The 15,487-nt window shown below is 35.2% G+C and overlaps 1 protein-coding gene across 1 annotated transcript; it reads left to right on the top strand.

Annotated features, from left to right (window-relative positions):
• The first annotated feature begins 268 nt into the window (after positions 1 to 268).
• Positions 269 to 15,091, top strand: LOC120637337. Its single transcript, XM_039909134.1, has 5 exons — positions 269 to 474; positions 6,804 to 6,995; positions 10,227 to 10,410; positions 11,331 to 11,564; positions 12,326 to 15,091. Exons 1-5 carry the CDS (start codon positions 367 to 369, stop codon positions 12,451 to 12,453), a joined length of 846 nt encoding a protein of 281 aa, XP_039765068.1. The 5' UTR covers positions 269 to 366; the 3' UTR covers positions 12,454 to 15,091.
• Positions 15,092 to 15,487: the final 396 nt, after the last annotated feature.

Raw genomic sequence — 15,487 nt, 5'->3', positions numbered from 1 at the left:
TTTTCGATGACCATGGTTTGTCTATAGATTATAATGTTCAATTTACACTTCATGATTTTCGCAAAAATCGTTGAATTATCTGCTGACTATTTGTTATTATTGCAAAAACTATTTTGGATGAAGTTTCTTGATCAGTTACTTAATTTTTATACAGATAATGCTTTTGAAACTTAACGTATTGATAGTGCAATTCTTTCCTTAGCGTTACTACGCAGGATCAAACAGGAGCTAGGAACAAAGGTGTACTATGTAGGCATCTGGGGCCTGGGCGATCAATAACATAACATTTGATCGCGACATCACAACTACGCAACTTCTCTGTTATATTTTGTTGCTGCAATAAAAGTAGTGATAAAATTAGCGACTATGACGGTCATGACCAAACCGAGCATGATGCTCTCTAAAGCTGTATACATTAAGCCACTTTCTCCGCTGCTCGACAATGACCCAAACGATAAGCATACTTGCGTTGAGGTACGTATTAACCAAGTACACTTGTTGTGTTACATTTTTATTTCGTTATTATGTTTAAAATTACATTTTGGCTAATAGCTGTAAGCGAAATCAATATTTACCGTTTAATTTTTTCCTTGTATAAAAACATTTTTTTTTTTTTTTTTTTTTACGTAGGTACATGCCTCCCTGAAATTTTTAATGGAGTTGGGTCTCTTGGCATACGTTAGTAAAATATGAATATCAATCGTTTCTGGGTTGAATAAATTGTTATCATCACAGCAACCTTTACCGGCCCAGTACTGGGAATGGGTCCCACAATGAGAAGGGTTTAGGCCGTAGTCCACCACGCTGCCTTAGTGCGGTTTGGTGGAGTTCACACATTATTATCAAATTTTAGAAATGTCTTCTTGTCTTGTCTTGCAGAAAATTTAATACTAATTGTGTGATATGTAACGCATATATTTACACAAATTATAAAAAAGGTGTATAATTCTAGTCTAGTTCTCGATTACTTCGAATAATGTTTGCAACATTTTGCATGGAAAAAATTAGAAATAATTACTAAATAATTTATGTTGATAGAGACAGTAATTACGTCTTTTATTAGTTTTTTTTTTATATTAGCGGAACACATCAATGAACTTAGCTACGGTGCTCCTTGCAAACGGCAAGTAATTGTAATCATACGAGTTAATCGTAAGGTCTATTGATTATAATGATACAGCGGACATAGTTTTTAGGTGCTAATAATAGATGGCGCTACATGTTTCAATTACAGTATCACTTTGCATAATTTCTTGAAATACCTATAATAAATACTAAACTTTGGAACGGATTAAGGTTCGTCAATCATTTGTTATTTATAAGCCTAAGGAACTACATTGTGGATTGAATACTATCATATTTTGCGGCGGGTGTATTAATGATCATCAGTCATAAACTGAAAGTTAACAGCTGTTTAATATTTGCACAATTAGTTAATACGGCGATATTAGTTAATTTTAATACGGGGTCGAAAACCATGCATAATTCGTCTGGCGTCTGGCGAGTCCAGTGCGCTCGATGTATATATTATGTATGTCGCATTGTGCATCCGGACAATTACGTAATACTTCGTAAGAAGGACACCGAGCCCTGCACTTGGAGCATGCGCCTGTCTGCGGTGCACCCCGGATCAGCCACGCCCTCAAGGCCAACGCATTTCCATTGCAAATATTCCCCTCACGTAAACAAATCCATATTTAAAAGTGGGTATTACGTATTAACTCCGGCTCCTAGGGAAAATTTAGGGATAAATAGCACAGAATACAAATAGAAGGTTGACTCCATACAATTTTGAAGTATTATATGCCAAATAATGCAGATTGTGATTGCTATTAATTTACCTTATATTTTCGATATAATACACGAGTACCCGACTGAACTATATTCCTGAACTTATTTCAAGAATTCAACTAAATTGTATTTATTTTCTGGCCTTTTTAAATTTAGCTTTTGTTTATTACTTCTGTGTGAAAGGTCAAGTTTTGGATGTGGTGGACTACACGTTTCCTTGCTTTATTGAACTTTGCCTTTTTATATCTAGAAAAGACAATAATTATAATATAGGTATAATATATGTCTCAAAAAATATTTTATCTTTGAAATTACTAACTTATCATATTATAAGCTGAAATCTAAAGACACCTTTCTACAAAGAAACGTGCACGGTCCATGCGGTGAAACTATGCTTAATCACTTGTTTAAATTTAAATAAAGCGCTTATTTAAATTATGTGCGGCGATAGCATTTTAGCAATAAACATTTTATTGACTCTTTTTGTATGGTAATTGAAGATGTTCTAGGCATTGAAAACTACCTACCTTGTTGAAAAATCATGCAAAATATCAAAAAGATAATATTAGGGTAGGTATTGAAAATACTTACAATGCTGGTGTTATCATTAAAGATTGTTATTTTTCAATATTATTTCATTTCACAAAACTAGAAAATATAGTAAACATTTCTATAAATCATAAAATCAAGATCACGTGATCACAAACATTATTGCTTGGTTTACTCTCTGTTTACAGTCTTGTGACGTCATGAGACTGTAAACACTGTGGTAATGCTAATTGCTATTGTAATAAAAGTACTTTATTGCGTGCACATCTTAGGGTCTCCCGGATTCTCGGAACGTACTTTAAACATTTTAAGAATATTTTTCATATGTTCAAAAGTATCTAGTATTCAAACTATTGTTTCTCATAAATAAAAAATAGATTTTATTATCAAGCGACACTGCCGTTTGGTATAATTTTTTTACCTTTTAATAGACTTGTGACGCCATCACTGTCACGTTTCCCCAAACCGGGCTTTGGGGCCATTTTTTTTATTCATTGCATTTGATTTAAATAATAAAAATGTTGCTGAAATATACCTACATATTGTTAGCTTTAAGCAGGATGGTTCATTTGAGACGATAAAAAAAGCAACCAAATAACATATTCAACTATTCAATATTTTGTAGGATTTTTAACTAGTTGCTTTAAGTAACCGCCTTTTACTTAATTAGGTTTAACTATTTTGTCGCAAATCAATGTTATATATAGTTCTTTGATGGATCGTCGTTTTGCTTACACCTTGGTATGTACAATATTTAGACTTATTGTCTGACAGCCGGTTGGCGCAGTCGGCAGCGACGCTGTTTTCCGAGTACATGGCCGTGGGTTCGATTCCCACAGCTGGAAAATGTGTGTGTGATGAGCATGAATGTTTTTATATTATTGTTACGTAAAATTCTACGGCATACAATTTTATACGGCATTTATTTCGTAAATAAGATATACATATATACTATATAAACCTATAAGATTTAATTTAAATATATCGTTAAGGTTTTTAGTGATTAGGTCGCTTTTTGCATCTAATTTATTTTTAAGTATATTTTTAATTTCTCCTGAACGCAATAAACATGTTAAAAAAAAACCTGCATTAAGTTTTATCTAAGTTAGTCCCTGTCTGGTTTTTGTATAGTTAGCTCAGATCATTGATTTAATATGTTACTATTGTATAAGCTCACTGGCTTAGATAGTTACGGGAGGTTTGAAAACAGCTGTGCGCATGCGTGGCAAAAATCAATAAGACACAGACCAACGATTTTCTCATTTAGGTATTGGGAAGAGTAGGATTTAGTAAATACCAAATTCTTACTGAAGTCTCACTGTTAATTGGAGATTTTAAATTAGATTGTATATCAATTTCGGGCGCTCAACAATTCTATAAATAAAATCTTGATTAAAATATATCATACAAACTTATCCACGGCATAAGTTTTTAAAATATAAAAGAATAACATGCCAAGAATGACCGCTTTAAACGGGTTTAAATTGGTTGGTAGAGTCTGCCAAAGATTTTATATATCAGCTTACCTGCTATCCGGTGTTTCCTTTTGTTTTTCCAAATTTAGGGCTACGTAAATAGCACGTATAGTACGTACGTAGTACGTACGTTCATTCATATTAAACACGCAATAAGCTTAGGCAATTTTTAGCTAATATGACAATTCTAAGAAATCGTATTCCCTTTGAAGTAAAATTCATATACATATCCAGTATGGTTTCAGTAGTTATGGCCGAACATATAGCTCTTATTTGAAAGAAATATTCAAGCTGCAAAAAAAATATTGGTTGTCTGTAAAGTCGGCTTACTGACGATAGTGGAACGTGACAACGTCGTAAGAAAATACTGATGGAATGGTTGCATTTTTCAAAAGAAAATTTTAATTTTATTTGTTTGATAGATATTATCGTTGCTATAAAAAATTGACACCACATTCACTTTTCACTGCACTTCATCCTTGCCGAAAACATGTAAATGTATTATTGTATAGAAGCTGTCCACGCGGACGCATCGCTCACTCAAGTAGGAGAGAGACAGATGTCGAACGCGGAGGCCGACTGTGCCTCTTTGTCGCTCGTTCCGCGCTCTCGCTTGCACTTCAAGCCTTGAATGGAACGCCTCAGAGAGAGGTAACGCCGCATACGTCATGTCTTTTCGTGCAGCCGGCTCCATCGAATTATAATAATAATAATAATAATAATAATAATAAACTTTATTCAGCTTCCACACATAAGTAAACTAATGAAAACTAATTACGAATTACATTAAAACTAATTAAAACTAACTATACACTATTTTACAAACTAAATGCCTTATCGAAAGGTGCTTCAGCTGAAAAGGCTGCTACCTCAGCACGCTGCTGCAGTATTTGACAACTGCAGCGCTGATTTTCAGGTATAGCCTTGATTGGCGTCACGGAATTGCTGGGAAAAGTTTAAAAAGAAGCGAAGTGAACTTGACAAGAAGAGGGAGTATACGGAAAAATAAAGTAAAATAATATATATATAAAATTATCAAACGATACAATAGAACCACCACCACAAAAAAGGAAAAATATATATATATATACATATAAACAGATGTTACGCGTAAGCCCGACAACAAGCAATTAGTCTGAAAGATCCGGAATGTCTTTTTATTGATGAGTTTTTTGATTATCCAAAAATACCTTTTTAATGGCATTCTTGAACGAAATCATTGACTTCCTCATACGGGCTGGAGGTGGAAGGTCATTCCAGACCTTACAGGCAGAGTACTTAAAAGTACCACGAAAAGCAGCAGTTCTATGCCATGCCAGTTCTAGGCGCAGACCTTGTGCTACGTTTTCCATTTTCGTGAGCCCATTTTATTTTTGAACGCAAATATGCTGGTTTGCCTGTGGACATTATGCCAAACAGCATAGTAGCTAAATGGAGTCTACGTCGAGACTCCATGTTTAGCATATTTGCGCTATTAATATAAGGGCTGACATGAGAACGAGGAGCTATAGAAAAACAAAATCTGGCGCAGGCGTTTTGGACTCTTTGCACTAACTTTGCTGATCTGGCCAACATACATGGCCCGTAAACAGTATCAGCATAGTTAAGTTTTGAGAGGACTAGAGCTTCACATAACTGTATTCTAACGTCGGTGTTGAGGTATTGGCGCATTTTATATAGAACTTTTTTATAAGACGTTGTCACGTCAATAATTATATTACTTTTCCTTAACAATAAACATAGTGACTATTTCTTGTCTGTACTTTTTAAGTAATGTAAAGTTTTACCGGTGCAGCAGTTTAAAATATAGTTTAAAAGAAAACTTTTTCAATCAAGACACAAAAATAAGAAGTGGCGACGCAGCTACCGTGTGTAATATTAAAGAACCATTTAGAGACACTTTTGCCTCCTTAATAACTCAAAATATAGAAACATAAAAACATGAAATTTGGTTTTTTTATTACTACCTCTTAGATTAACAAGAACACCAAATTACATCAATTCTAAAAATCATCAATCAATCAATTTCAAAATTTTTTTTTTCTATTGACTGACATATTCCAATCCAAAACCTTACCTGCTTCCCGATGACCTAGAAGAAATTTCAATTTATTCAGCACAATGCATAATGTTACATTTATAAAACAATATTTAAAATAAATTTATTTGTATAATGTAACGTATACACACCCAGTTTCGGCGAAGTCATTTTTTTAATTAAATAATTATGGATTTCAAAACATAATTAGGACATCGTATAGCAGCGAGCCGATTATATTGGGGATGCTCAAAATAAAAAAAAAACATATATTACCTTTATAATTATAATAAACATATACATATATAAAATAAATTTTAATAAGTATATGTTTATTTGTTTATTAAAATTTACATTTTCAGTGTTCCTTTTTTCCTCTAAAAAGTCTCTCGACTGCTTCATTGGTCTAGTGGTTAGTATGTTTAACAACATATCACGAGGACCTGGATTCGAATCCCGGGTCGTGCCAAAAATTGTAAGGCATTGTGTTTTCTTTACGTTGAAGAATTTTCGGGACCAGCCCGTCAACCCCCGTGCTTAGCATCACTATTGATCCTGTTTACCATCACTAACTTGTGACGATAGTCGTTAAAGCCCACCAGCCCGGAATGGAGTAGCGTGGTGGGTCTATATTATAAAACCGCCTCTCCAATTGGATAGAAGGCCGACGTTATATGCGACGTTTATAGACGGCTGATTGGCGTAGCGACCCTGCTGTGAGTCCAAGGCCGGGTTCGATTCCCACAACTGGAAAATGTTTGTGTAATGAACCTGACTGTTTTTCAGTGTGTGGGTGTTTTATACGTATATATAATATTTATTAAAAAAAAATCTTCATTGATCTTAGTACCCGTAACACAAACTACGCTTACTTTGGGGCTAGATTGCGATGTCGTATTATATTATTATTATTATAGACTCTGGATGATGTTGATGATCAAAAATTACAGGAGAAGGTTGAGATCTACTCCGACTCGCAAAAGGAACCCAAGGAGATAAGCGTGTGCTGGGGAATGCTGACCGTGCTCATACTCTTCTTTTGCGTTGTCGGCGCAATGATGCTGTACGGGCATATCATGTTCAAGGTGAACTGGTTTGAGGGCAACCGTTGCACCGTGCCCATCATTCAGGAATATTCGCACGTGAGTATGTCTGGCACATCCGGGTAAAATTTTAAGGAATACTTAGCGTACCCAGCCCGCTTCGCCTGGCATTTAAACAATAAACTTACATCATTAAATTTTTAATTTCAGTCTCATAATATATTAAATCATTTATTTCTCTCCGTATTCATTCTCTTCTATTCGCGGGTGAAGATCATTATCTACACCCATGTACACCCAACAATAGAATTTCATCATAGTAAATAAAAGCTGTGTTTGACAGTTTGACAGTTCAAAAATAGGAGTGCTCCGATCTGTTATACCTTTCCGATGCTACCCATATTGCTGACGACGCATCCTATAACAGATGGTCACCAAACTTTACAGGTCGCCAGGTCAATCCGGAGATTCCCTGAAAGTTTCATTGAAATCGGTCCAGCCGTTTCGGAGCCTATACGGAACATTTGTCATAGTGTGTGGGTACACACTTTCTCTTTTATATATATATATGGATATAAAAAAATGGTGTCCGTTATCAGTTATAAGTTTTTACGGAATACCCAATGTTTTTGTTTTGACGACCTCCCTGGCGCAACGGTGAGCGCTATGAATTTAAGTTGGAGGTACCGGGTTCGATTCCCGGCAGGGGCTATTAGGGATTTTATAATTTCTGAATTTTCTCTGGTCCGGTCTGGTGGGTGGCTTTGGCCGTGGCTAGTTACCACCCTAAAGAGCTGAGTTTCTTGCCGGCTTCTTCTCGGTAGAATCTGTCTTCCGAACCGGTGGTAGAATCACTACAAACAGACAGACTTGACGTTTCAAAAGTGCTTATATTAGGCCTACTTGAAATAAATGAATTTTGAATTTTTGAACTTTGAATTTTTGAAAGACAAAGACGCTAAGCGATTTAGTGTTCCGGTGCAATGTCGCATAGAAACCAATTAGGGGTATGACTACCATACCCCCTAACAGGTAGCGGCGTGCGTAGAGGGTATGCACAGGGTATAATCTCCAGTACGAGCTATAAAAACTTAAGGGTAGGGTTCTTATAACTCTTACAATGCCTATCCTTAAGTATTTTAAAACTCTTATTGGAGATTTTCTTCATTTTATATCATCTGCATACCCTATGCATACCCTCTATGTAAGCTACTGCTAACAGGTTAGCCCGCTAGCATCTTAGACTGCATCATCACTTACCACCAGGTGAGATTTCAGTCATGGGCTAACTTGTGGTGGAATAACAAACTGAGATATTTTTATTGTTTTCCATACAAAAAAAAAAACGAGCGATTCAAGTTTTGACCGCGCACCGCCAAATATCTTCAATTTATTATTTTATTTTTCGAATTCCATAGAAAATAAAAATTGCGAAGTGGGGACCTTTCGACATTAAAGAACATTTTCCAGTGAATTTTAACAATGGCACTATATAAAATTTGTAATTATTGCTGCAATAAATAATCTTACATCTATCCACACACAACCCCTATAAATATAAAGCTTAACGTAACGCTTTTGACGTGACAACGTCTTATAAATTGGTTTGCCGGGTGACACTTCAAGAAACTGCGTTACGCTCCGCTCACGTTATGCGCTCACAATGAGAGCGAGTGAGAGGCACGCGTCCCTTCCACTCGGGCATGGTTAGCCCGCCTAAGAGCGAGAGAGACAGACATAAAAAGTGAAAGGCACGCGTCCCTTTGTAGTAAACGCTGTTTCATTGTACGCAAATGTATTGCAAGTTATTGTATGTATATTTGTATATAAATACGTATGTATGTGTAAAGGTAAAAATAAAATTTTGTTAATATGAAATTCAGTGCGAGATTCTTTGTATAAATTAATGTTTTAAATATAATTCTTTGTATAAATAAATGTTTTAAATTGTTACTATTATTTCATCCTTCTTCCTACTATACGAATGAATATTCACATTAAAATTATTTTACCACTCAAAGTCGTTGTCACGTAAAACTTTCGCCCGTATACCGACTTTACAGTCAACCAATTTTTTTTGATGTACATTTTTATTCAAAAAAGTTTCAGTAATGTAGACTTTCACATGCTGTTAAGGAGCGTTTATTTATTTATTCATAAGACACACCATCAATTAATCGTAACTACATTCATAAAAAAAAATATGTTAGAATAACAAATTCTGTCTACTGCTATTACAATAATCAATTGTGGGTGTATACAGCATTATCCCTATCCCTACTCCTACTTAATATTATAAATGTGAATGTAAGTTTGTTTGTTACGCTTTCACGCAAAAACGACTTAACCGATCCTCATGAAACTTTGTACACATATTCTTGGAAGTGTTAGAAGTAATATAGGATACTTTTTATCCCGACAAGCTCGGTTCCTTTGGCAGAGGGGATAAAAGTGTTTGACGATTTTACACCATAACTCCGACAAATTATAACCGATTTATATAATTATTTTTGTACTATAGAGGTTATAATAGGTGTTTAATTTGCCCAAACTTTGTGTAGATCTGAATGTGGTTGGAGATAGAGGACAGAACTCCTCAGCGGACAGCAGCCAACCCCTCATTTAAGGCTTAGCGATACTGAATACTTTATTTTTTTTAGAACTATAACTAAATTGAATGCCACATCAAAAAACAAAATCAAACGCAGACGAAGTCGCGGGCAACCGCTAGTTTTATATGAAGCAGTGATAGCCTAGTGGGTCAGAGTTCGATTTCACTTTCGGGGTGCCGAGTTCGAATCCCAGCACCCACCTCTAACTTTTCCAAGTTATGTGCGTTTTAAGCAATTAAAATATCACTTGCTTCAACGGTGAAGGAAAGCATCGTGAGGAAACCTGCATACCTGAGAGTTCTCCATAATGTTCTTAAAGGTGGGTGGAGTCCACCAATCCGCACTGGGCCAGCGTGGTGGACTACGGCATTAACCCTTTCTCATTGTGGGAGACCCAAAGCATTATCTTTATGAAGCGTTCATACATATATGTTACCATAATTGTGGGGTGGTGGTGATAAATAACTACATTCTTTAACTTAAAACTAAAGCTAAGAGGGTTAGCATGCGCACCATGAGAAAATTAAGTCTATCGCTATAGAAACACGAGAAACGGGAGAGATATCTATCTAACTAGTATGTATGCTAGTCCTAGCTCCTACTGATCTTAGTAGAGCCTACAATAAACGCAGGCGGCTTTTTTTATTATCACAATCCGACATCAAACACTGTTTTCATTTATTTATGGTCTGCTATAGAAATAAATTATCATTTGCAGCATTTACGCTTGATCAGATTCGATAATGATTCGGATGTGCCGACATCCAGCAAAGATGCTGCTCAAGAAATGATTGACGCCATTGAGGAGGAGTTGAGTATTGGAGCCACTATGGAGAAGATAACCGTCTCGAACTTCGGACACAACTTCGATGTTATCCATGACTTCAACGAAAACGCTACAGGTGAGTTTATTCTCCATGCAGTTATTTCTCCATAGACCTCCGACGACTTCGACTTATGACGACCACACTGGCGCAATTATTAAATTATTGCTCTAACCAGGTTGCTCTTCTAATAATTTAAAATGACATTGTGAGATGGTGATAACAAAAAAAAAAAAAACACCCGGCTAAGTTTGTTGTGGGCTTCTTCTTAGACGCGTTTGGAACCCTCGTAGCTTTAGTTTTAAGTTTACGAATGTGGTTATCGCCATCATCTCACTACCGTGTAATTCTTATGTACGCATCAAAAGTGCCACCTATGGGCCTACTTGAATAAAGATATTTTTGACTTTGACTTTGACTTTGACTTTGCAATGGTGAGCACTGTGCTTCTAAATAAGATGTCTCCGGTTCTAAAAAGTCCTTGGTTCCAACAACGCTGTTCCAGTGCTGCTTGGTGGGCTAAGGTTCATGATAACACATAATCTTTAGTGAAATTATATATATAGGTATATATTACTTTTTTTGTGTTCCTTTTAGTTTCAACTTTAATTTTATCTTTACTTTTTGTTTGATTAAATTCCAAGTTGTGTACACATACTTTGGATTGTAGCTTAGAACAAAACTTGTTATTACTTATATTTTGATCTACATTTAGTTATTACCTGTTTTGTGTACCTAATAACAATAAACAACAATAAACAATGACTTATGCCCGTTTTCACAAATGACGAATATCGCAATGCTTAAATAAGTAACATTTAATATAAGGAGATTCCTAGACATACATCAATCGTTGTGCAAAAGTTATCATATAAGAGTTGGGGAAACGTTTTTTTTTCTCTTGGAATCACCTAAATCCCTAGGCATCCTAAGTTTAGTGAAAACGGGCATAAGAGTTGAATCAATCGTGCTCAAACTACGACTAAATCTCCAACCAGGTATCATTGACAAGGAACGATGCTTCGTGATGGAGTTGAACTCAGAAGTTGTAAGTCCTCCGGATGCCTTCATATTGACCCTGCAGCAGAACGCAAATTTCGACGTGTCTTCGATGCGCGGCGACATGACGGCCGTGTTCCCGGTGGAGGACTTTTCGCGTTTCACGAGAGACATGATCACCAAGTGCAACCCCAGGCCGCTATACCATCTGCAACACCAGTCTGGCAGCGTCAGTAAGTATTCGCAGAGCTCTTGATATCTCTAGCATCCATAAAAAAAAATGAAACAAAGCTCACTGTCCAGAGTATAAAAACCCGGCGACTTTCAGTATCGCGTACATTACTCACCCAGTCAAGCCGTTTTATATCCATATTGAGGGAAAAAAAATACATAATTGGTCATAATGTGGTGGCGGCCATCTTGGATTTGAAGTTTATCGTAGCTTATAGCATTCTACAAGTCAAGCCATTAAGTAAGATTACACCACTTAAAAGTAAATTGCGGAATTTTTATATATTGATAAAAATAAAATAAATATACTACGACAATACACACATCGCCATCTAGCCCCAAAGTAAGCGTATTGTGTAAGCGCTTGTGTTATGGGTACTAAGATAGCTGTTGAATATTTTTATGAATATAATACATACAAATTCTTATAATATACAGATAAACACCCAGACACTGAACAACAATCATGTTCACCACACAAAAATTTTCCAGTTGTGGGAATCGAACCCACGGCCTAGGACTCAGAAAGCAGGGTCGCTGCCCACTGCGCCAGTCGGCCGTCTTAGACATAAACGACTAAGACACCGGGACTCGGGAGGTATCTTTGCATCGTTCGAGTCCATGTAGGACTGAGGTGCATCGATAATGCAGGCGTATTTATATCGAAATACCCACCAACTCAATTTCATGTACATGAATTTATAGTTATCAAAAGTTTAATTATTTACCCACTTTATAAATTTACTGTAACAATATATTTCAGTCCGCAAGCGTGAGACAGAGGAACCGGCGCATGACTACGTGCATTTCTCGGGCAATTACGTGTTCGAAATCAAGATAAGCAACATGGCCGAGATACTCCTTCACGAAAAGACCGTCAAGCAGAAGTAAACACAGCGACGTGGGGTACGATAAGAATGCACTTTGCGTTTACCAATTCTGATGTTAACTAACTTACAACAATAAATATATTTTTGAGTAAGCTATCCAGAATCTGACATGAATGGAATAATGGTGCCAATTCTGTTGTACACAAATCTCAAAGGTAAATTAAATTTGACAAGTCTTAAAGTAGTTTTGTCCTCATCGTGATATGTATGTGAATAAAGATAGCATGATTTTAGCGGAACAGAATCGGTACCATCATATAGCCGTAGATTTGACAATTGGTTTTTAAACTTGTCGAAGCTACTCGAATAAAAAATTCGTTCCATATCAAGATTCCCGTAAGTTGTCGTTATTTATTTTACTAAAAACAATTTAACTGACGTGAAGACGGCGAAATTAAAGCGAAGATTATTCATGGCCTGACAATGATATCTTTTATTCTTTTAGTTTTAAGACTTGGAAATTAAAATGTGACTATCAGATTTGGTAAACGTAATGACCCCATAATTGTTTCTAACAGGCAAATTACGCCTTCGGCCAACGGCTTCCTATTTTAATGCCACTTAGAAATTATCGTGGTTTGTCCCGTTTGTGACACATTTTATCTACTCTAAATGTCTATATAAGACTTTCTTGCCGACACTCAAAGTCGGCGAGCAAAGTTTTTAAAATATTAGTGTTAGTTATAAGAGGAGGTATTTTTCTAAATCTGGCTACGGTTGACGGTGATGTGTGTTATCGCAGAGACAATGGGGTGGAACATTAGATATGACTGGGCAGTGTCTTTGGGTCTACACGTCACTCAGGAAATGAAAGAGATTTTTTTTTTATGTTCTTTTTATTTCCTATGGTCGTTATACTTCTAGTATGTAAGCCAAATAAAATAGATTCAATATGGTTTATTGCAGTAAGCAAAGCAAATAAAAAAACAAAAAAAAAATAAAGTAGGAAAAAAAAAATAGTATTATGATAGGTGACATTCCAAACGTAAAATACTCACATCCACAAATAATAGGTGCAATATGAAATATTATATTATTAGTGTTTACTTTAGTGTGTCATTTCAACTCACTAATATTAATATTAGGTTTTCTTCGTGTAAAAAACTACTCAGTTTACAAACATTCTCAAGCGAGTGGTTACGCGCAGTTCTGGAAACCGCATCTGCGGCATATAATAGATATACAATATCACGTATAAAAATAATAGAAACAGTGATATAAATGCCAGAAAGAAAATTTTGTGAAAAAAATCAAAAAGATAGAAAGCACACAAAAAACTTGCGGCACGAACAAAATTGATACAATTTTTGACTGGGTTTTTGAATTCACAATTAACAACAAAGCAGAATTAACTGTAGCATATACTTATTAATTATTGCTTTATTATTGAAATCATGGACAATATCCTATGAGTGAAATTCTCGGTAAAAATTGGTTATAAAAAAAATTAGATACTAACATTTAGATTCTCGGAAATTCCACTATCTTTAGTAATAAAATACTCAGTTTAATTAATGCCATATTACGCGATTAATACTTTATAAGGATGTTATTTTATTTAATAAAAAACAATTAAGTTCCTTTATTGAATAAGAAATAGGTTTTTGTATTATTACTAATGTACACGCACATGTTAATTTAATTTTTCAGTAACATGAAAGTTTCTTATTTTTTCCATTTAGTTAATTAATTATAATGTCCGATTTATTGAGTGTGTACCTCTAACTCATGAAGTCAATAAACTATGAATTAATGCAAGAAAAGCGAGGTTCACGCCGCGCCGCGTTGTAAAACCTGCCTCCATTTGCCTCCATTGAAGTTTGCGTCCTGCAAGCGGCCAATTACAAGGTCGCAAGCAAGACGCAAAAATTAACGCCACTAAGTACGTACAAGTGTTAGACGCCACGGCTTAGCATTGCCTCTCGGTCAATACCTTCTTGCATAAAAAGCAACACTTTTATTGCTCTCCTGTTACGCCATAGATAAATAACAGTAGAGAAACAGTTGTTTCTTTCCAAGAAAACTTAAATAGTTGAATATAATATAACTAGATGGCGCTATCTGGCTCTCGAAAAATAAAATAACAATTGACTTATTACCATACTGTAAAGTTTTTTTTTAATTCTAAATTTTAAATATAGAGAAGAAAACAGCATGAAGTTATTCTGAATTCCGGTATGACTTCGACACGGTTTTAAGGGTTTGCAAAGCAGGATCCTTGACTGTTCGATAGATGGCGCTAGGCATACTTACCCAATGGACATTGGGATTCTGATAGAATGACGCTGGTAGGTATCCACAAGGTGGATAAACGATATCAGGCGAGTCGCAGAAAATCGAAGATTAGTCTTGAAATATTATGAACACCTTATGCCCATCAGTGGACATCAGAAGGTTCTTAATATGATGATGTTTTAACACACAATGGTTTCCCTAAAATAAATAAACTATTCCAGCTACAATAAAGAAGGTAACTCCACAATCTTTTTTTATTATTTTATCTATGGTTATTTAGGCAACAGGTAAATGAGTTAAGAGTTCATTTTGTTTAAATCTATTCACTATAAACATGGCCCATCATATCAAATTAAAAGTTGTTTTCATATAAGTATTAAATATTACCTATTATCTAAGTAAAGAACAAGGATCTCTTTAATTCTAATAGTTAAAAACTATAAAATTATGTATTATGTATATTCTGTGATTATTTTTAAAGCATTGTTTTACTAGTCTTTTATTTAAGGTATTTTTATTCAACACACCTTTTTAGTACAATGCCTATAGTCCTATTTGATTTGTGATATTAATTCGCACCAAATAAAATGTCTATATTGTAATCATAAGTGTTTTATTTCACAACCCTCCATTCTGGGACTAAAGGACTGTCTTATGAGTATCCTGTTTCTTGTTAGCAGAAAATAAAGACAAATATTTTTGAAATTATTGTAAACGAAAAGTGATAAATATATTATGTCCGATCGGGAATCATGGTTTACTTCGGATTGTGACTTTTATTTTTCTTTATGTTATGTTTT

The sequence above is a fragment of the Pararge aegeria genome, chromosome 3 (assembly GCF_905163445.1).
Source record: "Pararge aegeria chromosome 3, ilParAegt1.1, whole genome shotgun sequence".
Lineage (NCBI taxonomy): Eukaryota > Metazoa > Arthropoda > Insecta > Lepidoptera > Nymphalidae > Pararge > Pararge aegeria.
The sequence above is the reverse complement of the archived record's forward strand: the minus strand, read 5'-3'. Positions and strand labels throughout refer to the sequence as shown.

What these genes read in the sequence shown, in the direction of transcription:
- LOC120637337 (XM_039909134.1), top strand. Translation starts at nt 367, where the DNA reads ATGACGGTCATGACCAAACCGAGCATGATGCTCTCTAAAGCTGTATAC. An exon ending in ATAAGCATACTTGCGTTGAG is followed by an intron (nt 475 to 6,803) that starts GTACGTATTAAC and finishes CAAAAATTACAG; the next exon opens with GAGAAGGTTGAGATCTACTC. An exon ending in TCATTCAGGAATATTCGCAC is followed by an intron (nt 6,996 to 10,226) that starts GTGAGTATGTCT and finishes TATCATTTGCAG; the next exon opens with CATTTACGCTTGATCAGATT.